This window comes from Hypomesus transpacificus, chromosome 21 (assembly GCF_021917145.1).
Source record: "Hypomesus transpacificus isolate Combined female chromosome 21, fHypTra1, whole genome shotgun sequence".
Classification (NCBI taxonomy): Eukaryota; Metazoa; Chordata; class Actinopteri; order Osmeriformes; family Osmeridae; genus Hypomesus; species Hypomesus transpacificus.
Window position 1 is genome coordinate 3,296,537 of NC_061080.1, and position 26,623 is coordinate 3,323,159.

Here is a 26,623-nt window from a genome sequence, read left to right on the forward strand (position 1 = left end):
GCATTGTTATGATGCATTCTGCTTACATGACCCCACTCTCTTATGCAAACACACATTAATAAATAACTTAAATGAAATACATCTAAATAACTCCCCGTAAACACATTCAACCTAACTGGAGGACAGGTTGTACATCTGTCGTGTGGGTAGGCTGCTTAGGTTTACGACAGTTGCAATGTCGTTTATGGCAAATGTAGGTTACAAAGGGGCTCCGGTTTGAGAGGCGTCAGAAAGGGGTAAACAGTCTGAGGGGGGAATTGTGAAGAGAGGAGGACAGGTAGCGCCGCAGGTAAGACACTGTTACGCAAACAAGGCCTTGCTAGTCTACACTAACTAAGCTAGCTAATTTGATGTGGCCTCAGCTAATACTTATTATGATACAGCCTAGTATATAAATATAGTCATTTAACGTAACATCTAGTAACGCCACAAGCGGACAGCTCTCCAGTACTAGTATTGGCACTAGCAAGTTAGCAGCGAAATAGGAAGCTAGGTTAGCGATCAACATTTTTTTTCAGACTAGCTATGGTTTCTTTTTAGCTGCTCGTTTCCAGTAACTAATCGCAATGTTTTGCTTGGTTCTGTATTGCTTAGTTATGTCACAACTAAAACGCGCTCAAAGTACGGTTTCTGCTCACATAGCAAAGTAGGCTTCGGCCATAGTGTCACCATTGCCACACAAATTCAGTTAAAGGCACAGTACAGTAGAACGTGCCGCCTGAATACATAAAAACAAAGGAGGTCTGCCGTTGTGTGTTGCAGGGAAGAATGACAGAGAAGAATGATGAAAGAATGGTGAAAGTCCCCGTAAGGTTCAACGATGGACGGACTGGGAAAGGAGAGACCTATATGCAGTTCTAGACCCTTCCCATGGCTCAGCCAGCCCGAGACGGAGACCTCCTCTCGGCTGTGGAACCTCACCGACTGCTTTTCGACCTACGACAAAAACACCCCTTACTCAGACAAACAGGTAGGCCTTTGCATAAGGATAACAATCTTCAGTAGAAATACCCATCAGAAAAACACCAGTCCTATCGTAAATTACATATAGCCTTTAGATGACTGACCACCAGCAAAAGGGTGAAGTTCATTACATTGTGTCATATTTTATCTAAAATGTAGGCTATATCATGTTCGCGTAACACTGACAACCTTAGAGGGGGTGGTGTGTGGTCACACCGTAAGACTAGCTGTTATGTCTTTATTTTAGGAATAACCTTTCCCCAAATGACACTGTAAATCCTCTCAACGGTCTATCAGGACGTACCCAAACCTACAAAAACCTTTTTTTGGCCCTTATTAGATTGTACCCTGAGTTATCTTAACTGTCCAGTTGTAGAGACCCCACTATCTGTGAAAAAAGAAATTACCTTTTTTTACCAAGCCTCTTTTGCAAGCTTCCTTCAGATGTGACGTCGATTGATTTATTGCTTCTTTGTCTTCAGAAGGAATACATGGACACCAGAAAGCCTGTGTTGGAGCTGAAAGATGTCCCCCCTCCTCCTCACCACACCTCCTCCTCCAAGCCCTTCCCCCTGGCCCAACTTCCTCTGCCCCCTCCCTGTCTGATTCCTCCCCCTGTACCTCCCCAACAGCAAGACTCCCTCCAACAGCAGCAGCAACAACAGGGGGCTAGTCCCAAAGTAAGCGCGTGCACTCACTGTGAGGGGAGCCTCCAGCACTATAGCACTACTGGTGGATACGGGCTTGTCACTGGTGGTGGCAGTTGTGTCGGTGCTAGCGGTGTCTCGCTGTATATGCCCCCCTGCACTCAGGAACCCCCCAGCATTAGTAGCAGCATGACTGGGGCTAGTGCCATGACGTCAGCCCTCCACTTCCCCAGTCGTGGAGGCGGCGGCGGAGGTGATGCCCTAAATGCGCTGCGCGGCTCTGGGAGCTACAAGCTCAACCTGCCCTCTGTGGCCACCTCCCAACCCCTCCCCTCGCACCCCTACACTCACCTCCCCTGCTGCACAGCCGGGCTCCTCCGCCCCCTCCACCCCTACCCTTCCACCCCTGTACCTTACAGCCAGGCCAGCCTCCTGCCTCCCCCCTCTGCCCCTCTCGTGGCCCCCCTACACAGTTCCTGCCTGGCCTCTTCCAGCTACTACCCCTGTAGTAGTGGCTACAGCCCGGCAGCTAGGGGGAGCCAGAGAGCCGGCGCAGGCCAGTGTGACCACCACTCACCCGCCTCGTCGCACCTTTGCTCTAACCCTATGCACCTCAGTGTAGAACGCACGGTTTGTCTGAAGGGGGCGCACTACTGCCAGGGATGTTTGACCAAGGTTGGTGGTATTCTCTTCATTCACTGTGGCACTGTTGATTCAAGCATCTTGTTTGTAGTGTATGTGGGGGGGGGGGGATTCTAATCCACACAGAAGGATGAACAGAATCTGTGGCATGTGCTGGTCTAAAAGCCAGATGGATGATGCTGTTTGAATGTGTTACCATGTAGAAAAACGTTTTGCTCATCCCTGCCTGCTTTTTAAGTGTTATGGTACTTGGGTCGATTACAGAACTCATTTCTAAGGATTTAATGTTTGAATGAATTATTTATTCAACCTGTTTAACACAGTAAACCGGTAAGTGACACCTGAGGTACTGGTGTCCTTTCAAAAGTGAGCACATCCTCACCTAGACATAATGTTACCCTTGGCCTCTAACCCCTCTCCTGTCTGCCCCCTCCCCTCCACCCTTCCTTCAGCCTGTAAGGGGCGTGGCTTCGGAGCCAGACCAGGCGTGGCCTGGCGTGGCCCCGCCCCAGTCTGCCCCCATCCCCATATGCAACGGCTGCGGCACCTCCTCCGACGGCCTGCTGCTCTTGGGCACCAGCCTGGGCAAGGCTGCCACCAAGTATGGTCAGTAGGACTTGCATGTGTGGCGTTTTGTCAGTGGTTGTTGTCCACCAGCCCGTGAAAATGTGTGTATTGATTGCTTTCATGTGGAAGTTAAGCCTCTTTTAAGCATGTTTTAGTCTTTTCCTCTCAATCAATCAATTTTCGTAGATGGGGCCACTTCACATTGCCACTAATACAGGTCCTTCTCAAAAAATTAGCATATTGTGATAAAGTTCATTATTTTCCATAATGTAATGATAAAAATTAAACTTTCATATATTTTAGATTCATTGCACACCAACTGAAATATTTCAGGTCTTTTATTGTTTTAATACTGATGATTTTGGCATACAGCTCATGAAAACCCCAAATGAAATCTCAAAAAATTAGCATATTTCATCCGACCAATAAAAGAAGTGTTTTTAATACAAAAAAAGTCAACCTTCAAATAATTATGTTCAGTTATGCACTCAATACTTGGTCGGGAATCCTTTTGCAGAAATGACTGCTTCAATGCGGCGTGGCATGGAGGCAATCAGCCTGTGGCACTGCTGAGGTGTTATGGAGGCCCAGGATGCTTCGATAGCGGCCTTAAGCTCAGCCAGAGTGTTGGGTCTTGCGTCTCTCAACTTTCTCTTCACAATATCCCACAGATTCTCTATGGGGTTCAGGTCAGGAGAGTTGGCAGGCCAATTGAGCACAGTAATACCATGGTCAGTAAACCATTTACCAGTGGTTTTGGCACTGTGAGCAGGTGCCAGGTCGTGCTGAAAAAATGAAATCTTCATCTCCATAAAGCTTTTCAGCAGATGGAAGCATGAAGTGCTCCAAAATCTCCTGATAGCTAGCTGCATTGACCCTGCCCTTGATAAAACACAGTGGACCAACACCAGCAGCTGACATGGCACCCCAGACCATCACTGACTGTGGGTACTTGACACTGGACTTCAGGCATTTTGGCATTTCCTTCTCCCCAGTCTTCCTCCAGACTCTGGCACCTTGATTTCCGAATGATATGCAACATTTGCTTTCATCCGAAAAAAGTACTTTGGACCACTGAGCAACAGTCCAGTGCTGCTTCTCTGTAGCCCAGGTCAGGCGCTTCTGCCGCTGTTTCTGGTTCAAAAGTGGCTTGACCTGGGGAATGCGGCACCTGTAGCCCATTTCCTGCACACGCCTGTGCACGGTGGCTCTGGATGTTTCTACTCCAGACTCAGTCCACTGCTTCCGCAGGTCCCCCAAGGTCTGGAATTGGTCCTTCTCCACAATCTTCCTCAGGGTCCGGTCACCTCTTCTCGTTGTGCAGCGTTTTTTGCCACACTTTTTCCTTCCCACAGACTTCCCACTGAGGTGCCTTGAAACAGCACTCTGGGAACAGCCTATTTGTTCAGAAATTTATTTCTGTGTCTTACCCTCTTGCTTGAGGGTGTCAATGATGGCCTTCTGGACAGCAGTCAGGTCGGCAGTCTTACCCATGATTGCGGTTTTGAGTAATGAAACAGGCTGGGAGTTTTTAAAAGCCTCAGGAATCTTTTGCAGGTGTTTAGAGTTAATTAGTTGATTCAGATGATTAGGTTAATAGCTCGTTTAGAGACCCTTTTCATGATATGCTAATTTTTTGAGATAGGAATTTGGGGTTTTCATGAGCTGTATGCCAAAATCATCAGTATTAAAACAATAAAAGACCTGAAATATTTCAGTTGGTGTGCAATGAATCTAAAATATATGAAAGTTTAATTTTTATCATTACATTATGGAAAATAATGAACTTTATCACAATATGCTAATTTTTTGAGAAGGACCTGTATAGCCACTTGATAATGTGGTGTAGAAAAGTGCATTATTGATCCCCGAAATTGCGCAGTTGTCAAAATCGTAACGTGTTGTGGAAATCCGAATGGCAATCGGCTCAGAGCAATTAAATGTCCTTTGAATAAGTATTGGTTAACCACAACAGTTCTAATCTAAACTATCTCTTTAACGAAACCACATGAGACCAGAAACAGTGCAGGCTTAAAGGCATTGTGCCTGATGGCTTCTGATAAGTTATTTCAACATGCTTCTTCAATACGACTATTAGGTTAATAGCTATGCTTCTGTTCAACCATCTGTCCATTCCTTGGAGCAGTTGTAGATCATAAAGCAGTATCATCCTCTCTGTGTTCCTTATCATAAAACAATAAACCCCCAGTCCACAACCTGTGACCACTGTCTCCCTGACTTGCCAAGGCAATGAACAGGAGGCCTTCCAGTTCATGACATGAGAACAGAAAGTTCAAAGAGACATAATAAGCAAACGGATAATCCAGCCAAAATATTTTTTCAAACGAAATTATCCATTGCACATGTTTACAGTTTAAGTTGATGGGCAGATGTATTTGGAGTTATTTTCAAGTCGTCAAACTGCACGTTGGCATTTGATCACCGTTGCCTTAACGGAAGTCTTCGTGTGTCCCCCCCCCCTTTTCCCTAGGTTCTCCCGATGGTCCGGAGAACGTGCCCCCAGTGGGGGTGTTCTGGGACATCGAGAACTGCTGCGTGCCGACGGGGCGCTCGGCGGCGGCGGTGGTGCACCGCATGCGCGCCCGCTTCTTCCAGGGCCACCGCGAGGCCGAGTTCATGTGCGTCTGCGACATCAGCAAGGAGAACAAGGCGGTCATCCAGGAGCTCAACAACTGCCAGGTGTGTGTGTGTGGACCCAAACAAGCTGGGAGCGTGTGTGTGTGTGTGTGCTCTCCGAGTTCTCTTATACAGTTTTCCTGTATAACTATAATTCTGTGGATTTTGTCATTCATTTTTCCCTCCAACCCCAGACTTGCGCACCTGTTTCAAATTATTTTAACTGGTTGATATTAGAAGATGTCCGAGTTCAGCTGTAATCCACATTTAGTCATTTAACAGACGCTCTTATCCAGAGCAACTTACAGTAAGTACAGGGACATTCCCCCCGAGGCAAGTAGGGTGAAGTGCCTTGCCCAAGGACACAACATCAGGTGGCACGGCGGAGAATCGATCCTGCAACCTTGATGATTACTAGCCCGACTCCCTCACCGATCAGCCATCTGACTCCCAAGCACTAGTAGAAGAAAGTGACATTGCTAACGAGGATGTGTTCGCCTTCTGCAATAGTGACGCCACTTAAGATATCCAAGTGCCCATGGCAGAAAAAAACTTGTTAGTTGACATGCACTCTTATACATGCATGTTTTTCCACAGGACAATAGTCAGGTGTGATGGGAGGTTATGCCACCTGTGTGAATACCTGTAAATGTCTATCCTCCATCTTGCTGACAATCAACCTCTGTTTTCGCAGGTTACGGTTGCCCACATCAACGCCACTGCCAAGAACGCCGCGGACGACAAGCTGCGTCAGAGTCTCCGACGCTTTGCCGAAACTCACGCGGCCCCTGCCACTGTTGTCCTTGTCTCCTGTGAGTGCTCGATTTTACTATGGTCATTGATCTATTATTTAAATGTTGTTGCCCTCTGGTTTATCCTTGTCATTTTTAAAACATGGCCCGTGGGAACAATTTCCCCCAGCATCTGAGCTTTTTTTATCATGTTAGATGTTTCCGTATCATATGAGATATTTTCACATTATATTATATTTTTCCATATCATATTTAAGGTCTACATATCTTATCAGGCGATTCCATATCATATTAGATTTTTCCATCTTTTTTGAGCGTATCACATTTTCCATGGCAGTTTTGTAACCCCCCCCATTGCCCCTCAGCCGACGTGAATTTCGCCAGCGAGCTGAGCGACCTCCGCCACCGCCACGGCTTCCAGGTGATCCTGGTGCACAACACCGAGGCGTCGCCTGCCCTGCTGCAGCACGCCCACCGCCACGTCACCTTCCAGGACATCACCGCCGACCTGCCGCCGCGCATGGTCGTCAAATCCCAGGTAGGCCCCGGGGAGGAGGACGCACACGAACGGCCCGTCACCGACTGGAAGTAGCAGGCCGCATCAGACAAAGGCGCTGTGGCTAGTTTGTTTTATAGAAATTGACATTTTGTAACCGCAATTCAGGCTGGTCTAGAAGAGAGACGCGTGCGTTTCTCAAAGAGGATTTTTTGGGAGCAAACTGGACCTTACCAGTCCCAAGGTCCTCCCCTAGGCTTGCATATTCAACCCTTTGCATTTAAACACAACCTCCTGCAGCCCTCCAAAATATTCGGCCTGGGCCTTGTCTCCGCATTGAGCTGGAGACCGGTTACCAGCCTTTCTGACTGCGTTTGCCTTCATTTCCAAACGCACCATAAAAGAACTGATCCCAAAACCCAAATCCCTGGCCCCGTTGTCTGTCTCCCCCCCACACTCTTTCTCCCTTTCCTCCCCCAGCCCAGTTTGAACCTCCTCTATGTGTACAATCTCCCCACCAACCGCGACGGGAAGAGCGTGAGCGCCCGGCTGCGCCGCCTGTCCGACAACTGCGGCGGCAAGGTGCTGGGCGTGTCCTCGGGCACCGCCGTCATCCGCTTCGGCAGCCAGGACGCGGCGGAGCGCGCCCGCAAGCGCATGGAGAACGAGGACGTGTACGGCCGCCGCATCAGCCTCGCCCTGTCGCCACGGCCCCCGGGCTTCGGCACTGGCGGCGGCGGCGGTGGCGACGTCCCCCCCGTCGCCACCCCGCCCCCGGCCTCGGCCGTCCCTCATCCCCCCTCCACGGCCTCTCCGTTCTCCTTCCTGCCCCTGGAGAAGCCGAGGTCGCCCAGGAGGTCGCGCCGCACGGCCCGGCTCCCCCTTGCCCCTGCCACCGTCCCCGAGAGACCCTACAGCCCCAGGAGGGGGTGTAGCGGCCCCCCTGCCAGTGGCTCCCCAGCTCCTGCCAGGTCCCTGCAGGTCAGCAGCCGGACTGTCTGCCCCCTACCCCCCTTTCCATCCAGTCCTTTGTCCTAACCCCCCCCCCCCCCTCCCTCCGCCTGCTAACCGGCACTAGCTCTCTAGCATGTAACTGCTAACCTCCCCTGCTTGCCTCCTCCTCCTCCCCATGCTCTGTGTACACTAACGACTGGCAGGCCCGCCTGCTTCAGAGTTTCAGCGTGTCCGTGTTTAGCCCGTCGTCTCTGTGGTCCGTGTCCATTTCTACTCTGTGCATTGGGTCCATGGTGTTCTCCAGCGCTCTGGTCCATGTCTTGCTTAATGCCAGATTCCCTCGCCGTGTCGCTGCATCCTCATTCCCTCAGCTCACCCGAATGCTGCCTAGTTTGTGTGTGTGTGTGTAGCTTCTAACCCTGTGCAGGTTCATTCCAAGTCTGGAAGTTTCTGTTGCTCTGCTGTGTGTTGCTCTCTGCCCTGCCCCTTTCTGTGTCCATGCTAAGTTGGTGGGAGGAAGAGCTTTGGAGAAGAGCTGTCTAGACTAAACAGCAATACATTTATGAAGATTCAAAAGTCTAAACTGCTTTACCATGCAGGGTTGAGGTGAAAAATAATTCAAACATATTTACCTTTTCGATAACATTTATACTATTACAACCACTACCGTGGATGATTGTTGATCTGGCTCTCCAAAACAGCTTCCTGTCATCAACTTCATATTCCCGTTCGAACGTGATGTTCCGTCACCACCAATCAAACCCGCGTCCTGTTCCTCAGAGACGAATACCGACCAATCCTGTGTTTGCATCCCCTAATGACACACCCGTTGTGGTTGGTCCTCTGTCCCTCCATTGGTGCAGGAGGCGAGCGTTGGGCTGGACCAAGCCAAGCTGAAGACGGGCTTCCACCCGGAGAAGGGCCGTTGCTCCTCCTCCCCCCACGGCAACGGAGACGCCCTCCAGCCCCCCTCCCTGCCCCCCAAGGCCAGCCTCGTAGGAGAGTCCATGTACCGCCGAAGGTATGAAGGGTGACGTGCCAAGGGTCAAATCATAGCTTTACCTTTTTTCTTGTTATTGTTTTTGGCAGGAATGGCATTCAGTTAAAAGTAGTGGCACCAGAGCTAGCTAGCAGCCAATTTGCATCTGTTTGTTATTATAATGAAAGTGATTGTAATGATGTTGTTTCTAGAAGCTTGGTTAACCTCTAGAGGAAATCCTGCCCATCCTGTCCTTAATTCAGGTGTTCTGTTGGACCCACTACTATTCCGTACGGGATGTCTTCGTAAAAGAGAGATTAACTGCAGAATGTTGATGACTGTGATGAAACTGTTCATTAAATACAAACTACTTTGTCAATGGTCAGACCATGTCGATTGTCTCCTCACCGCCTCAACAACAAACATCCTATCCTGCTCCCGCCTCCCTCCAGGGGCTCCACGCCACGCAGCAGAGCCAACTCCCCTGCCGATCGAGCCACAGACCGGGGCTCCGGAGAGTTCCAGGTCAGCACGCCGTCGGCCTTCAGCAAGCTGAGCCTCCACCGGACCTTCAGCCCCTTGTTGCTGTCTCAGGGCTCCTGGTCCTCCAGGTGAGGGCAACCTGATGGATGAGGGCATGAGTGGGGAGGATCAATGGATGAGGGCATGAGTGGGGAGGATCAATGGATGAGGGCATGAGTGGGGAGGATCAATGGATGAGGGCATGAGTGAATTGTGGGGTGCATAAGCGCCCACGTTTGAATGCTTCAATAAGTCAAAGGATGGTTGGTGAGTCTGTGAATTTATAAAAGGGTTCCCCCCCCGCCCTGCTCCAGGAGCGCGTCCCCCTGCCTGTCCAGCCGCTCCTCCCCCCTGCTGGGACCCCCCCGCAGCCCCCTCCCCGACGGCCTCCCTCAGCCCTTTGTGGACGGCGCCGACGTGCAGGTGGCCAACCTGGACTACCGCATGTCCCGCAAGGAGCTCCAGCAGCTCCTCCGAGACACCTTCTCGCGCCACGGCATGGTGAGAGACAAGCCCTGGCGGCCTGGAGGGGGGGGGGGGGGGGGATTGATCCTGCTGTGTTTTTCTTTCTCCTTTCCTCTCTTATTTACAGCATTAATTCCAGCTGTGGGAATCTAACCCTACTTATTCACCTCGCTCGCTCACGTGTTCTCTCTACCTCGCTTGTTTATTTTTTTTCTTTGACACTTTCTCTTTCCCTCTTCCTCCCTTTTTTCCTTCTCGCTTTTGACCGTGTCCCTCTCGCTCCCCCCCCCCCCAGGTGAAGGGAGTGGAGCTGAGCCCCCACACAGACTACCAGCTGAAGGCCACGGTCCAGATGGGCTCCCTGCAGCAGGCCATCTGCGCCGTCAGCGGCCTGCACCGCTACAAGATAGGGGGCAAGCGCATCCACGTGTTGCTCGTCACCGGGGGCAACAACAAGTCGCTCGCCATGCTTAGGTACGCCCTGCCGTTTGATTTGGGAACGTGGTCAGCTTTGTGTGTGTGGGGAGAGGGGGTTTGTGTGTGAAAATGTTCTCTCATGTATTAGTGGAAATGTTGATCAGGATCTGGGTATCCATCTCTCCAATCCTCAGCTCCGAGATCATCTCCATTCTCCAGGACGCTCCGGCTTGCTGCCTGCCTTTGTTCAAGTTTACCGAAATATATGAGAAGAAGTGAGTGCATCTGGCGTCTACAGTCGAAATAGTGTTTGATATTTATTTCTTCGTTTATTCATCTCCGTATGGGAAATGACACGGCCGCAGTACAAAATAAACTTTTAAAAACAACACCAAACGACAATGTATTAGTATAAATAGCAAGTGGTCCCGCTGCCAAACATGCCCTTGGTTTGCAACACACCGGTGTCCGTGAAGTATAACCCAATAATGCCTTCACAAAAAAAGTGATATTCTTTCACAGCGTGAAACTCGACACCGTAAATCATTTTTCATTTCTCCCCCTTGCCCTCCCTCCCTCCCCAGATACAGCCGCAAGCTGGCGGTGAGCGACCTGTACCGGCTGTCAGAGACGGTGGCGGTGCGGGAGCAAGGCGGCTCCAGGCTCGTGTGCCTCCTACCGTCCAGCCAGGCCAGGCAGAGCCCGCTGGGCTCGTCCCAGTCTCAGGAGGGCTGCTCCTCCTCCAGCGCCAGCCCCGTGGTGTTCGAGGAGCTGGAGTACCACGAGCCCGTGTGCCGGCACCACCACACCCAGGACGGCTTCAGGTAGGAGACTCACGCACACACACACTTGTGCATACAGGGGTAAGACGCGGTCGGAAATATTTATCTTGACCACGTATTGCACAGTCAGTCGGTGAAGAAGCCAAGTTCAAGTATTTTATTTGTCAGGTACACAGAACAACACAAGATTAGACTGGGCACTGAAATTCTTAGGACAAGACAATGCTAAGACAAGCACCTGGCATAACATAGAAGTACACAGAACATAATTTACATCTAAATTATGTTCCGGAAGTTTGTTACTTTTTTTTGTGCATATGAAGCAAGGAGACAGAGGCCATGGTGGTACTCTCAAAAGTCATTGGTTCATACACAGACATACAGCTGTCACATGGCTCTCCCTTCATTGGCTGTCTCCTTTGCATGTGCGTGCGACATCAACCCTGGTTGAAACACAACAGCAGCTGAATCTCAGGTCCTGGTGTCGTTAAAGCTCTTATCTCCTTTAAACAAACAAAACCCCAAACATCGTGTAGTCTAGCAACACAGTCAGTAACAAATGCTCCCCCTCCCCCAGGTCAACAAGATAAGGGTCCAGTATGTTTACGTAAGCTTAGAGTTAACTTCAAAGTAGTTCCTCTCTGCACAAAAGGAATGTTGAACACAGTATCTTTTTATGCAGGATAAAGGGTTACATCTTCAACTTTTCAGATAGACACACACACACACACACACACACACGGGTAAGAGAAAAACACATGCACACAAGGATAAGGAACTTAATCACCATAATAATTTCCTCAGTGATGGGGTTCAGAGAGGCACCTGTGCTAGATCTTTCCCCTCCAAAAAACCTAATTACCCCTAGTTTTGATTGATACATTTGCTTTCTTCCTAAACTGTCCGTTCCTCCCCTGCCCCCTCCTGCAGTGAGGCCGACTTTGATCCAGACTCCTATCAGATCCCGTTTGTGGTGGTGTCCATCAAGGCCCTGTCCTCCCAGGTCCACAGCCTGCTGCAGTCCCACGAGGGAACCCTGCCCCTGCTCAGGTAGGAAATGGACCCTGTGTGTTAGCTCCCTGTTAGCACATAGACCCTGTGTGTTAGCTCCCTGTTAGCACATAGACCCTGTGTGTTAGCTCCCTGTTAGCACATAGACCCTGTGTGTTAGCTCTCTGTTAGCACATAGACCCTGTGTGTTAGCTCCCTGTTAGCACATAGACCCTGTGTGTTAGCTCCCTGTTAGCACATAGACCCTGTGTGTTAGCTCCCTGTTAGCACATATACCCTGTGTGTTAGCTCCCTGTTATCAAATAGACCCTGTGTGTTAGCTCCCTGTTAGCACATAGACCCTGTGTGTTAGCTCCCTGTTAGCACATAGACCCTGTGTGTTAGCTCCCTGTTAGCACATATACCCTGTGTGTTAGCTCCCTGTTATCAAATAGACCCTGTGTGTTAGCTCCCTGTTAGCACATAGACCCTGTGTCTTGGATCCCTGATAGCACATAGACCCTGTGTTAGCTCCTTATTAGCACATAGGCCCTGTGTGTTAGCTCCATGTTAGCCATACAACCTGTGTTAGCCTTGTTATTAGTAGGCTATAAGATGCACACACTTCAATAGATGCATGATCATTTGATTGATTAATTATGAACTCTATGAATATAACTCAGTGGCGGGCTGTGACTTCTTACTCTCCTCCCAAACTCAGTTTCCCAGACTGCTATGCATCAGAGTTCAGCCCACTGCATCTAGCTGAGGAGGGCCAGCTAGAGAGCGGGGTCCCGCTGGAGCACCTCATCACCTGCGTCCCTGGCATTACCATAGTAACGGCCCAGAACGGCTTCAAGATCATCAAGTGGATCCACAACAAACCGCCAGTGCCCAACGCAGGTGTGTGAACTCACAGTCGCTCTGCTGGTCAATCTATTACTCGACTACATGTTAAGCTACAGAGAAACATCTCAGTTCTGCATTAAAGCTATATTCGTTTTGTTATGTTTTTCTCAAGTTGATAATGGCATGTCACAATAAAAGTCCTATAGACGCAACCTTCAAGCACTTTCAATATATAACCCTCCACACACACACACACACACAGACCTGTGGGTGCAGCGCTGCAAGAGCCCCGTGGGGAACCCCCAGCTGATCCAGTTCAGCCGTGAGGTCATCGACCTGATGAAGGGTCGTCCCTTCTGCGTCATGCCCGTCAGCAAGTTCATCCCAGCCTACCACCACCACTTCGCCAAGCAGTGCCGCGTCTCCGACTACGGCTACTCCAAGCTGCTGGAGCTGCTGGAGGCCGTGCCCCACGTGCTGCAGGTGAGTCAGTCATAGTCAGTCATAGTCAGTCATAGTCAGTCATAGTCAGTCATGGCTAACTCTGTAATGTTTACTCACCCACTCACTCCACCGTTCTCACACATTCAAATAATCCCAGTCAAGGCTAACTTGGGTGTAATGTTTACTAACTATCACACTCTCTCAAATATAAACTGTGTTTAACTTGTTTTTAAAAACAAATCAGACCCACTCTAGAGTGAAGGTCTAGAACAATAGCTGCATGGAACCCTCATATCATGTTAGGCTAAAATAGCCTACTTAAAGATGTATTGTTTAGTTTTTTTTCTCAAGTGTTTGAATATGACCTATTATAGACAGGTAGGAAGGGGATCTTTGTGTACTGGGTAATAGAAATATCCAACAAAACTTTTGAAAAAATACATAGATTAATTGAGGTGACAGTGTGCACTAATGCAAACAGATATCAAGGCACGTCGATTTGACAGCTAGTAGATTAAACCAAAACAAAGTATCTCAAACGTGAGTATAACCTTTAGTCACCCTGTATCCAAATGAACACAGCTCAAGAAACTGCTCAAGAGCTGTACCGCTCGTGTTGTTGCAGTCCTAATCATGGTCAATGGATCAGTGTCTTGCATGTTGCTTCAAACCTGCCCATGCATGTAATGAGACTTGAGTTAATAACGCTCGCTCCCAAAAGAAAGTCGTTTGTCTCCCAGGACACTCAATCAGTGTGTACGCTATCAATGTGGGGAGATGTAAGTGTTAGCTCGATGAAGCATAACGAACTGACATCCGTTAATGCCTAAGTAATTGGGCCGGTGTGTGCGCGTGGTGATTTTTATTAATTAATACATTTCTTTATTGTATTTTTGTGCGTATGTTCAACCCTGTGTCTTGAGTGTTGCTATGGAAGAATTCGAATGGCACTGTGTAGATCTGAATAGTCAAAGGATATGGTTTAAAATACAATTTATTTAGATTATACAATTACATATGATTTAAACAAAGTACTTTGTGATCAGTCTCAACGAAGGGTGTGCTAGCCACAAATCGTTCGCAAGAGTGATCCCGAACATCCAAAGATCACAACCTCATATACACTTCAGATCAAATGGCATTCTAAAAGGTCAATCAATCAATGAAGCAAACTCTGTGATTGGCTCACTCAACTTGGTGACAGTTTGAAACAATACATCTCCCTAGCAATTGTTTCACTGTTCTTTGATGGGGCATATCTCCCCAAACCAATAGATAATAAAGCAGCAGGAGTTGACCAGCCAAATGGTCAACTGTCCTTTGTGTGACCATCTTCAAACAAGAATTTAATTAACATCACCTATGAAGCAGGAAGGGTCAGAGCAGCTTGATCCATTTATCTAACTTCCCCCAGGTCACAAGAACAATACAGCTGAACCCTCATTGTCCTTAGACCAACTGTCTCTTCCCCCAGGTGTAAAAACTCTTTCAAGTCACCCAGACTTCATGTCTCCAAATGGTATCACTACCAAATGGAGTTAAATCAACAGTCATTGTGCAAAGCTTCTTAAATCTATCTTAAGACTTCTCTTAAAGCACATTTATTGTACATATGACTAAAATTTCCTCTACAGTGTGCACGTTGTTTTTCCTCTCCGCGCACATTCCTCCCCCGTGTGCCACTGCCTCACCTCACCCTGGTTTGTGTTGCAGATCCTGGGCATGGGCACCAAGCGCCTGCTGACCCTCACCCACCGCGCCCAAGTCAAACGCTTCACCCACGACCTGCTCAAGCTCCTCAAGTTCCAGGCCAGCAAGCAAGTGGTCATCAGGGACTTCATGCAGGCCTACCATTGGTCAGTACCACAGGAACCAGCCCTCCCTCTCAGCCAGTCATGTGCACTCATCTACCGACCAAGCTTAAAAACTTTGTTAACCTGTAGTAAAAAAAGTCATAGTTTGGAAGGAATGGTTGTTTTAGAGGGTTATTTATGTAAATTGACCCCACTCTATGTTTTTGTGAATCCTAATTATGGGTGTTGACGTGGTGCATTAACAGACATCCAGTCCACATTTAACACTGGATGTAGTCGTCGTTGGGTAAAGAAAGTAAAAATAAATTGCGACCTGACCAATCGCGTGCCCCTCTCCCCAGGTGTTTCTCCAGGGACTGGCACGTGACCGACTACGGCATGTGTGACCTGATGGACTTGCTGGCTGAGATCCCAGACACCACGGTCACCGTCATCCACCAGGACTCCGACACGGTCATCTCCGTGCCCAAGAGAGGTGAACCCAAACCCTAAACCCCCCCCCCAAACCAGGGGCTGCCATATGCTGCCACCGGGGGGGCGGGGGTTCATATCCCCTATTCGTTCCATATGCCCACTCACAAATGTAATGTCTCTGTTTCTTTCCTCTATTATCTATGAAGATTTTTTTTATGCTCTGACCTCCTACCAGACACCATTAATCTAGTTTAGGGTTCCTCATACCTTCAAGCCAACCCTGTTTTGATGCTCCCTAGGCTAGCTAACCACCAGCAAATGGAAAGGGGTTGGCTTTGATGAAAGAATCTCCTTCGCCTCCTACATGCCAATACTCGATATCAGCAAAACTTTACACTATTTTCTGTTATCATTTTGTACAATGCAAGCATGCATTTGAAATGCTTAATTTGAATTGACCAATATTTACATGTACTGCAGAGCTACATCGTCAATCTAGATGAATAGACACAGATGGATGTCATTTACATAACACGTTTGTGTGTGTATGTACACATCGTCCAAGACGATCCTGACCTCCGCTCCTCCCCCAGAGCGCACGGCCGAGGAGGTGGAGAGGACCAGGCAGTTTGGGAAGGAGGTGGTGGACCTGCTCAGGCACCAGCCCCACTGTCGGATGCCCTTCAGCAAGTTCATCCCCACCTACCACCACCACTTTGGGCGCCAGTGCAAGCTCACCTACTACGGCTTCAGCAAGCTGCTGGAGCTCTTCGAGGCCATCCCCGACGTGCTCACGGTGAGTTTGGGAGAGGTGTGTGTGTTGCCTTCTGTCAGGTCGTGGTCTAGTTTGTCATCTGTAGTTATGCGCTCCGTCAAGTGTTGACAGAGCAAAGATGTTTCGCTTTCCCTTGTCTTGAGTTCGTAGGATGTTTTGACAGTTAAAAGCTTTTGAGGATTCAGAAATGACTTGCTTACTCGGCCGATGTGTGACACATCTACACACACGCACACACACTACTATATAAATATGTATCTACTATAAAAATCACCTTGTTGTTAACATGCGTAGGGAGGGATGTGTTACAAGATCTCCATTGTCCTGTTCTCTCTCCCGTGTGAGGTGTGGTAACGGATGTTCAACTCTTCTTTCTCCTCACTGTCTTCATCTCTTTTTCTCTAAACTCGTATCTGCTCTGTTCTTCTGCTCTCTTGCTCCACACTGCTAAATCTATTATGCCATCTCCACCTGTGTCCCCGTGTCTGCCTATTCTCGTGTTTCGCTCTCGCTTGCTCCCTCTGTCGACACCCGCCACCCCTGCTTCCCTCCCTTCCCTGTACCCTGCAATCCCTTCTTTCCCTCTACTCCTTTCCTGCTTCCCTTCCTCTGTAAACCCCCCATACACCCACACCCAAGGTGTTGGAGTGTGGCGAGGAGAAGCTGTTGACCCTGACGGAGCTGGAGCGGGTCAAGGCCCTGGCGGCCCAGCTGGTCAAGCTCCTGCGTGCCCAGCCGGACTCTGGCCTGCCGGCCAGCCAGCTGCTCGCCGAGTACAGCAAGACGTACGGATACGGCCTGCGCCTGCAGGACTACGACGTCGGCTCGCTGCCCGCGCTGCTCGCCAAGCTGGGCCACGTGGTCAAGGTACAAGGCAGGGTTATCTTTTTTCCCCCCCGAGGTGATTTGACGGTTTGGAACGTCCGTGTGTTGGTAGCGTTGCAGGGACGCTAGCAGGGACGCTAGCAGGGACGCTAGCAGGGACGCTACTGGATGGGTCGGGTGCAACTGTAAAGCGTTCCAATGTTGTTCGTCTTTGAAGTTTTCCTGATAAATCGAGCTTTAGCACCCCCTGCTGGAACCAAATCTGAGACCAACTAGTTTTTATTGTGATATCTTCACCATAACTGTAGTTATTATGTACGTGTGTATATATGTACATGCATACTATATGTTTTTAGAAAATGTTAGAATGTGTCTGTTTCCAATTGGTAGTCAACTTTGTCTTGGCCAGACTCCCCCATTACTTTCGAAACGCACTGACCTCCATCCTCCTTCCCGTCAGGTGGTGGACGGCGCGGGTGGCCGCGAGGTGCAGCTCATCAACAGGAAGTCGCTGCGCTCGCTCACCTGCCAGCTACTGGCCCTGCTCATGGCGCTGGGCGAGGGGGAGTGCGCGTCCGTGTCGGTGGACGAGCTGAGCGACCTGTACCTGCGCGCCCACGCCACCGCCCTCAACCCCTGCGAGTATGGCTTCCTGTCCCTCAGCGAGCTGCTGAAGAGCCTGCCCTACCTGGTGGAGGTGAGGGAGGGGGAGGGGGAGGGGCATGGTGCCTCACAGGGACCTAAGTGGGTACGGTACTGTGCAAAAGTCGAGCGAGTAAAGCAAAACTGCTTCAACAAATGCTTTGAATGAAATCATGGAATGAAAGGACTGAACGGAATTCTCAACGTTGGCCTTTTAAACTGCCGGACGTATGGAAGACACAATGTATTTTTTGTGTTCCAAAATATTCATGTGAAATCTTGAATGACTTAAGACTTTTGCACAGCACTGTATACATATATATGGGGAGTCAGATGGCTGAGCGGTGAGGGAGTCGGACTAGTAATCAGAAGGTACTTACTGTAAGTCTGGATAAGAGCGTCTGCTAAATGGCTATGTGTAAATGTAAGTGTATACGCATAAGCATATGGGGGTGGTTGTATATCTAGTGCGTCAGTGTCGCACTACTCGTATAACCTTTACGGATGGGATGTCCAATTTGACGGATTAGGTCCAGATGGGATCTTTGGCAGGTTCGGTCCGGTGTAATGCTTCATGACGTCTGTTCATCATTGGTTTGATGTCCCCCCTCACCCCCGGTAGCTGTTCCACGAGGAGGAGGGAGAGGACGGAGGGCGTCAAGGCGGCGAGAGGGTGCGCCTGACCCGGCTGTACCAGTTTGCGCGCGGCGTGCGAGCCATGCTCCACACCTACCACTACCACCAGATCTTCCTGACCGAGTTCCCCGGCGCCTACGGCAAGTTCACGGGCCGCAACCTGCAACCCCGCGCCTACGGTTACTCCACCATTGACGAGCTGCTTGGAGCCATACCTCAGGTAGGAACAGCATGGATCACCCCCAAGAAAGGAGGACACGGGTCTGGACTAGCAGTTGATTTTGGGTTGAGATGAGGCAAGGCAAGGTGTAAGGAGCATGAGGAAAGGCTCCAGATTGTCCAGGGACTAGACTTCCCCATGCGCAACATGGGTCCATCCCAAAGATGCTGTTGGGAGACCACAGCATGATGAAATATGATGAAATTCTGCTACTTTGCTGTGCACCATCCCTACACAGCACTGTTCAATAAGAAGCAACTTCCTTCTCCAAAAATATGAAACGGAAGAAAATGAAATTATTTTATAGTGCTATCAGTTTAACGCGTTAACGCAAAGACATTTTAACAGCATCATTTCTTTTACTGCGCGATTAACGTAATTTTTTTGCCTAGAAAAGGTTTTTTTCACATGCTGTTGCGACAACAACTGACGTTAGAAAAACACCACACCGGATCTAGCTACACCGGTTACAAAACAACAGGCACGCCGCACACACTTGTTTGGGCTTGCGAGCCGGCTAAAGAGTAGTAGCTAACGTTACGTTTTGAGTGGATGGCGAGTGCGAGATGCCAAAATGGATGCCAATAAGATACTGAATGGAAAGTTTCCTTTTAAAAAGTTTTAAAACGTATTTTATTTATATATTATTCACCCTACGTATTAGGGGTGGAACGGTACACTGAACGGTTCACGGTTCGGTTCATACCGCGGTTCAGACATCACGGTTCGGTACGAGTTCTGAGAACTTAAAGCCAATTTTTTTTTGTGTACGTCTCAGGCTGTATCACTTAGTCTCTCCCCTGAGCTAGCTGCAACAGCATGAAGTGTGTAAAGTAGTAAACAGTAAGTATCCCACAATCTCCAGACTCCATATGTAACTTGTAAACTAAATAAGCGTTATAACACTGAAAACACAGCATCTCTTATTTATTAAGTACATAGAATATCTCCTCACTAAGTCCTTGTCCTATCCACTACTCTTGCCTGTACTAGAGTAGCGTTAAGTGACCGAAGTCAGCGGGTCCTCTAGCTCGTGTGTGTCGCCACCACTCGCCATATTCGTCTTTAGTGCTGCTGCTAGCTATCTCTGACTCACTCAGGCACAGTTTGGCTACACAAGTGACGGCGACAATCAGTTTCAGAGCTAAGGCGGATCTACAGATTAGGTGTTTCTAAAGAACTTGAGTATCTAACAGTAGTTCCGCATTACATTAATTAAATTGCACGCAAGTTTTATTTATTTTTATACCGTGTATTCTCCGTGTAATTTCATGCACCGAACCGTGACGCCCGTACTGTATGGTTCGGTACGAATACATGTACCGTTCCACCCCTACTACGTATATTTGCATATCAATTTTATAGCGAAATAAATTAATGTAGTGTTGACAAGTACTTTTGGTGGTGATCTGCGGGCAACTTTGTGGCACTTTGTGACATTGCGTGTTAAAATGAGTTCAAATAAGTGTGGTAATAAGTTTGATTTTCATATGACAGGTGGTTTGGATCAAAGGACATGGACACAAGAGGATTATCGTTCTGAAGAACGATATGAAAGGTAAAGGAAGGAGACGACAAAAAAATGTAATCAAGTGACTTAAATAATAATCGAGTGACTTTTTGACACCACAAATGGAATCAACGACGCTAGGTGTGGCATCTCACCACTAACACAGGTAACATGACGGTAACTGACCTGATCTGTCCTCCCCAGCGAGGGTGAGCTCTACAGCCTCCACCAGCCCCCAGCAAGAGGAGGAGGAGGGGGAGGAGGGCCAGAGATACAGCCCCTGTAGCAACCACCAGTCTGGCACTCCCAGCCCAGGTAAACAAGCCTACTCCTACTTTGTTTTGAAAAGCTTCCTGCGGATGGTCTGAAATTATGCTCATTAGCTGTATATTTAGTATATCTAGGTTTGTTTTTTATTCGTTATTTTAAATAGTTAAAAATATATAAATAAAACTGTTCATATATAAGGACTATTTTAAAAATTATAAAAGTGTTTTGATGCCAAATTTGGTGTAATACATAAGCATTTTTGTCTTCCCTACTGTTGGCCAACTTAATTTCTGCTAGCTTTGTCTCGTCATCAATTCTTTCATTTGTTACATTCGTCAATCATTTGTAAATAAAAAATAAACATCGACCCTCCCTCCTCTCAGCTGGCATGGCGGGTGAGGCGGAGCTCCTGTGTCTGGCCTCGCCGGTCGACCTGCTGTGTGGCCCCGTGCCATCCTGCCTGCCCTCGCCCCAGCTCCGCCCCGACCCCGTCCTCCTCCGGCAGGCCGACCTCATCCACTTCGGGGAGCAGACGCCCCCTCCTCCTACCCCTCCACCCTCAGGTTAGACCCCCTTTTTTTGGGGTACATTTGTTTTATTATGGTAGACTGTCGAGAGCAGGGGTCCCTAAACTTTTTCTTTGAGGGCCAGTTACATTTTCCTTTCTTTAATGTTGGGCCGGGTCGGTCTGTAACAGAAAATGACATGGGCCGGAGTGACTACCACTATTATTGCGGAGATGTTATTATGATTTTAAATGCATTTATTATGCTAAATTCGTTTATTATTTTCTTATGCACCGTACATCCGTACATATCAAGGGATATATAGCCTATTAAAAGAGCATTATTAATATCGTAATTACCTTTTTTCATATTCATTGCTATTGAAATCTAAACATTTACTTACATTTACATTTAGTAAATGTATGCATTTAGTAGACGCTTTTATTATCCAACGCGACTTCCAAGAGAGAGCTTTACAAAAGAGCATAGGTCGCTGAATATTGCAAGCAGCCAAAACATGAAGCATACATTGTGAAAAACTAAACAAGTGCCATGGGAAGACCCATAATAGCATGCAGTTATACAAGTTACAAATTAAAACAACACAAACCCCAAAAAGTGCAAGAGTGTACCTGTAGAAGAACAATCAACAGTAAAATATTTCACAGCGAGTTCAAAAGTTAACTTCGTTATAACTAACCTACAAGAGCAACATGTCTCTCAATGACTCATTGTGATCCTGGATCCCAATAAGCACGGACTTACTGTATTTTTACATTTTTTGTATTCCAAATGTGTTGGTGGGCCGTAGTTTGGGGACCCTTGTGTAGATAAGAGTGGAAAAATGTAGGGGAGGGAATGCAGGAAATGGCCCGGGCTGTTATACAACCTGGGCCCCATGCGGTAAAGCCTACTGGCACACGGTGCGTCTGAGGTTAGCTCCCTTTGTAGCGCACTTGTCTCTGACCTTGGGACATCAGCAGAACCACTCTTATCTGTCTGTTTTGTATTCTGCTGTCAACTGTGTGTCGGATTTTTCGTTTGAATTGAGGCTGACTCATGGAAATCCAAAAAGATATCAACGGTTGTACAATTCTTCATATTTTTCGCCTCAACCGCCTTGTCTAAATCTCGTTCTGTATTTTGATTTGTGGACGTCCAGAGGACGATGGGCCTGAGGGAAGTGCTGATGAGGTGGATCCCCCCTCCAGAGTCTGTGACCAGCCCCCCAAACCTGAACCCCCCCCTGCTGTGTGCGGCCAGCCCGAGGATGCAGCAGCAGCGCCCAAGCCCCCCAAGGCCCCGGCCCACATCCACACCTCGGTGGACAGCCCTAGCAAGAGGGCTCCGCGCAACAAAGTGAGGCTGGCTGCCAACTTCTCCTTCAGCGTTGCCCCTTGACCTCACAAACACGAGCTTACACACACACACAGCTGACATGCACAACTCTATAAAGAAGAGTTGAAAACGGCCCAGAGAGCTTTTCCTATATGCCCTTTTTCTGACGAGGCAACACAATACCTGGTGCCTCTTCTGTTGCCAATGTATCATTTGAAAGTCGGTGTCCTCAAAAGCCATTAATGTCCCTGATGCAGTTTTTTGGGCTGCAGATCTTACTTTTCAAAGCTTCTGTTAGGTCAGTAAATGTTCTAAAAGGGGAAAGAGGGAAGGTGGGGTAATGTGTTTCAGAGGTAGGACAAGAAGAAGATATGAGGTAGATAGATAATGTATTGACATTGAAACCGTGCAGCAATGAAATCTGAAAGTCTGTCCTATGCTAAAAATGAAAAGGAAAAAAAAAAGTTAGTTGGCACTGTCGGCACACATATTTTACAAAGTGTATAAGGGGTGCTTTTTTTTTTTTTTACAACAAAGCCTTTCACTTCCTATCAAATAATTGTAGTTGCTTTAATGAAGGCCTGTAATATCCCTCAACACGAGGACAACTGCTTATCAAAGCAGTTTGTTTTCCTAGACGCTTGCTCTGGACCTTAGCCATGTCTGACAGAAAGTACGAAAATGACTTGTATGAAAATTACTCTTTTCACCACTTGATTTTTTTTGGGTCACCTGGAGCGTTCTTCACAGGGACGATGAACCACACAGCCAGAAGCAAACTTTGCTCCGATGTAGAGCTTTTTTGCCTTTTGAGGGCAACCGTGGAGCTATTTTCCGGTATTACTGTTTTGAAAACCCATGCCCATGTCATCCTTTCAGTGTTTACTTGGGCATTTAGTATTTTCCATCAGAAAGTGTTTCGAAAAAAGCTTTGTTTACATTTTAGAGTTCTAGCTATTCTTTCGTAGTCTCCTTTGTGACCGTTCGCTCGCGAAGACACCCATTCTTGGGGGGGTTTTTCCTGAATGTTTGAGTCATTTGTCAAAAGCAAGTCAAAGGGCAGCAGTGAGCAGACTCTACATTTTATCATTCTCCTGAGACAGCGTTTAATCTCTCAGATTTCACCTGAACCCACTTCAGTGTTGTGGGACGCACTCGACGGGAATGTTGCAACCAGCACAGCCAAACGCGTAGGATGGCGACAGAGAGGAATTAGATTTCCTGATTTGAGTTGGACCGAGCGACGACAGGTTTTGGCGTCTCTTCAGATCTCCTGAAGGGTCTGTTTTTCAAGTGCCTGGCCAAGCGGACACACGGGGGCCCTTTGCGAACACCCAACCCAGGTGTTGGCTGAAGCGTCGCCGATGGAGATCGGGGGACGTTCGCTTGTCACCAGCCAGAGCGTAACTCCTTCGTTTCTTTTCAATGTCGTCTGGTCCAAATGCGGTTTACACTCGAGTGGATGGTGTGAAATACGCAGGATGTGCATAAGTCAGTTTATGCATGGTGTAAACCCTTCGAGGCAAATCGGACGGAAGGGTTGGCCCATGTTTGGCGACCCGCGTCAAGTCTTTGTCTTGCACTTCGGCTGCCGTTACTGTCGGTGGTGGCTTGTCCTCTCTGTTTACTAAGGAATCTTGAGGGGATTCTGTACAACGCCCTCCACGTTTCCACGGAAACGCCTAAGGTTGTTTACATTAAACCTTGTTACTTTGGTTCCTCTGGGTTAGTCGCCGGTACCATCGTGTCTGCACTTCCTCAACTGTGTAGAGAACCGGTATGTGGCACGCTCCCGCGCTCCATTTTTCCGCGATCGTTTTTTTTTTTTTTTTTTACCGAGGAAGGATTGCAGGGATTTTTTTTCTTTTTTTGGGTGGAGTGATGGGGAGTAGGGAGCAGGAACTGTGGGTGGCCGAGGGTCGGCTTGGTGTCAGAATAGCCTGGGGGGGGTGGAGAGACCTCGCCCCCCCCCCCACCTTGTCTCGCGACTCCGCCTGGCTTTTACAATGGCTTGTATCTGCCATGGCGTTCGAAATATTGTTGTTTCTGCCGAGTCCTCTCCTTCTACCAGTCTCCCTCGCCCTTAAACTCTTCAAAGTGTTGCTTATGATTGTCTAGATTTTCTCTTCACAAAAAAAAAAATAACTACAAAAAGTTTCAAGTGTATTCTGTGAGTCTCCCAAGGATGTGCTGGTTGTAGCATTCCCCCATTGAAAATCAATAAAAGTAAAAACATGAAAATGAGTTCCCTACAAGCAAAAGCATAAAACATTACTTGGAAGTAATGAAGGGAGAGATTGTCTCTGTCAAATGGATACTCTTGGTATGTATTGCAGAATCTGTCAAAACGGATCATAAAATTGTGCGAGAGCACCCACATTGACATGCATCTCCTCGCCAAAATGTGTGCCAATGTATTCCCTGTAGTGGACTGTAAATTAGAATTAGAATCTTGTTTAGTTCTTACTGACTCCCATGCTTCAAAGTTCCAAACCCTTGTTTTCTGTGTTTGGTGTTTCAGCATGTATGCGTTGGGGCAAGTTGTCCTGAATCCCTTGCCGTTTTAATCGGCTCCCACAATTGTTTTAACGACTGCCCAGAAACATTGTTTTCTCTTTAATCAAGGGATGATGAGCTTAAAATGTAGAAAAATATCCTACTGGCCTTTAAGGAAGAAAAAAAAAATGGCACCTAAACCGACTTTTGACTTGACCTCATGATCATGACGTTGTTTACACTGAAACTGACTCCTAAGTGCAACAGTGACAACTAACTTGAAAGGCTCAAAGCTCAATTTCTCTTGTTTAGTTTGCTTTAATCGGTAAGAATTTAACAAAGTTGTGTGTTTAGAGGAGTACGTTATGCACCTTTGCATAGTTTCAGTTCACGTGAAGAGCTGTGTGGTCTGTTTTGTTACGTGACGCAAAAATGATTTTGACCAGTTATCAATGTTGGGTTGTGCTTTGGACGAATGAAGTGAAATGCATTTCACTGTTGTCATGTCAGAGTTTCCATTGCACTGTTTGAAGCACTGCACTGTTCTTATTGGACAGAATCTCTTTCCCAGTCCTTTTGTTAATCTTATCCTCTGTGATAATGTTATTTTCAAAGTGTATCAGATCTGTGTTTGGCCCTCTTTTTGGACCTTGTCACCCCTGTTTTACTGCCATGATACACAAGTTATTGTAACAGTTTCATGTTCAAGGGACCAAATTATATCGGTTAATAAATCTCATAAGCATTACACCTGCCTGTTTCATTACTTATGTACTGTTATTTCTCATACGAATACATGTTATGGTCCAGGATGCTCTTCAATTGTAAGTGTTTAGCTTATACATGGATTATACGGAATACAAAATGTACTGTTGCATAAAAGCCTGTTAAAACATGTCTCTACCAGGGAATCAAGTGTTGTGGAAAAAACATCACACTGCTGTAATTATGAAGATGGAGAATGACTATGGATTATCTGATTAACCTCTTAATCACCTTAATACTTTTATATGCTATATTACTGAAAACCAGATGCAACGCTGTTGACTGATTTAGTATTACCACTAAAACAGAAGATATAAAGGCCAAAATGTGAAAGTCTGGATAAATAGGGTTTGAGTGCGAGAGAAGTGTGTGTAGGCTTCTCCCATGAAAAACTACAAGGCCCAGATATCAAGGACTACAAGACCCAGTTATCATGGGACAGATTTATGACAAACTCAGTAGCCCTGTGCAGCTGTGTTTCAGGTCTCACGAAGGCCCTGGAATGGGGAGAACAGGAAAAGTACTAGCAATTCAAATTCAGTGACAAATGACAAACCGGGTGTGAATACATTTACATTTAGTCATTTAGCAGACGCTCTTATCCAGAGCAACTTACAGTAAGTACAGGGACATTCCCCCCGAGGCAAGTAAGGTGAAGTGCCTTGCCCAAGGACACAACGTCATTTGGCACAGCGGGGAGTCAATCCGGCAACCTTCTGATTACTAGCCCGACTCCCTCACAGCTCAGCCATCTGATTCCCTTAAATACATTATCTACCTCAATACATAAATGCATCTGTGACCAACTATAATGCACCAATGACAAAATAATGGAGAGTACATATTTATATATATATATGCGAAGGAAAATTCCAGTCAGACTCCGGGGTCTACTCACGTTTGTTGGAATCAATCCTTTGTGTTGGATTCGAATAAGCACTTTGCTGCTGTTTCCGTGTTGTTTTACATTTTGATATTGGTTAAAAACTTTGATTATTAATTCGACGACACAAGCCTTGGTATCCCAGGGAAGACTGACTGAATCAAGGCTTGTATTAAATGGGGCCATTAAACCGCAAGAACGGTACACCCATGGTGAAGACATATTGTAATGCTGGACTGGAGGGAATACTTTCAGGTCAGATGGTTTCACACGCCTCAATGTTGGTCATATTTTAAGATGGCAACATGGGTTTTGTAGGTTTTACCCAGTTGGTGTACACTTAACACATTGTACATAAAGTTTTTTAGGCCTTTATTATGGTTTGTTTTATTGTAGAAAGTCAGCATGTACATCAATGTATTT

The 26,623-nt window shown here is 47.5% G+C and overlaps 2 protein-coding genes across 3 annotated transcripts in view; one reads left to right on the plus strand and one right to left on the minus strand.

The window, feature by feature from the left end:
- LOC124483458 (lectin L6-like) overlaps positions 1-26,623 on the minus strand; it is a 504,761-nt gene that overhangs the window by 456,069 nt on the left and 22,069 nt on the right. The window lies entirely within an intron of this gene.
- Positions 207-22,502, plus strand: LOC124483442 (meiosis regulator and mRNA stability factor 1). Of its 2 annotated transcripts, none has more exons than XM_047043904.1 (27): positions 207-289; positions 763-970; positions 1,446-2,285; positions 2,705-2,858; positions 5,311-5,519; positions 6,151-6,268; positions 6,574-6,746; positions 7,185-7,685; positions 8,522-8,679; positions 9,090-9,248; positions 9,450-9,660; positions 9,920-10,098; positions 10,236-10,316; positions 10,626-10,865; positions 11,754-11,873; positions 12,535-12,716; positions 12,925-13,145; positions 14,820-14,962; positions 15,262-15,395; positions 15,928-16,130; positions 16,749-16,976; positions 17,395-17,631; positions 18,199-18,432; positions 19,930-19,990; positions 20,147-20,257; positions 20,596-20,775; positions 21,881-22,502. In XM_047043904.1, the coding sequence occupies exons 2-27, from the start codon at positions 821-823 to the stop codon at positions 22,117-22,119; spliced, it is 5,466 nt and encodes a 1,821-aa protein (XP_046899860.1). In that variant the 5' UTR covers positions 207-289; positions 763-820; the 3' UTR covers positions 22,120-22,502. The 2 variants fall into 2 exon arrangements, with proteins under 2 accessions (XP_046899860.1, XP_046899861.1); XM_047043905.1 differs by having other exon boundaries at positions 9,474-9,660.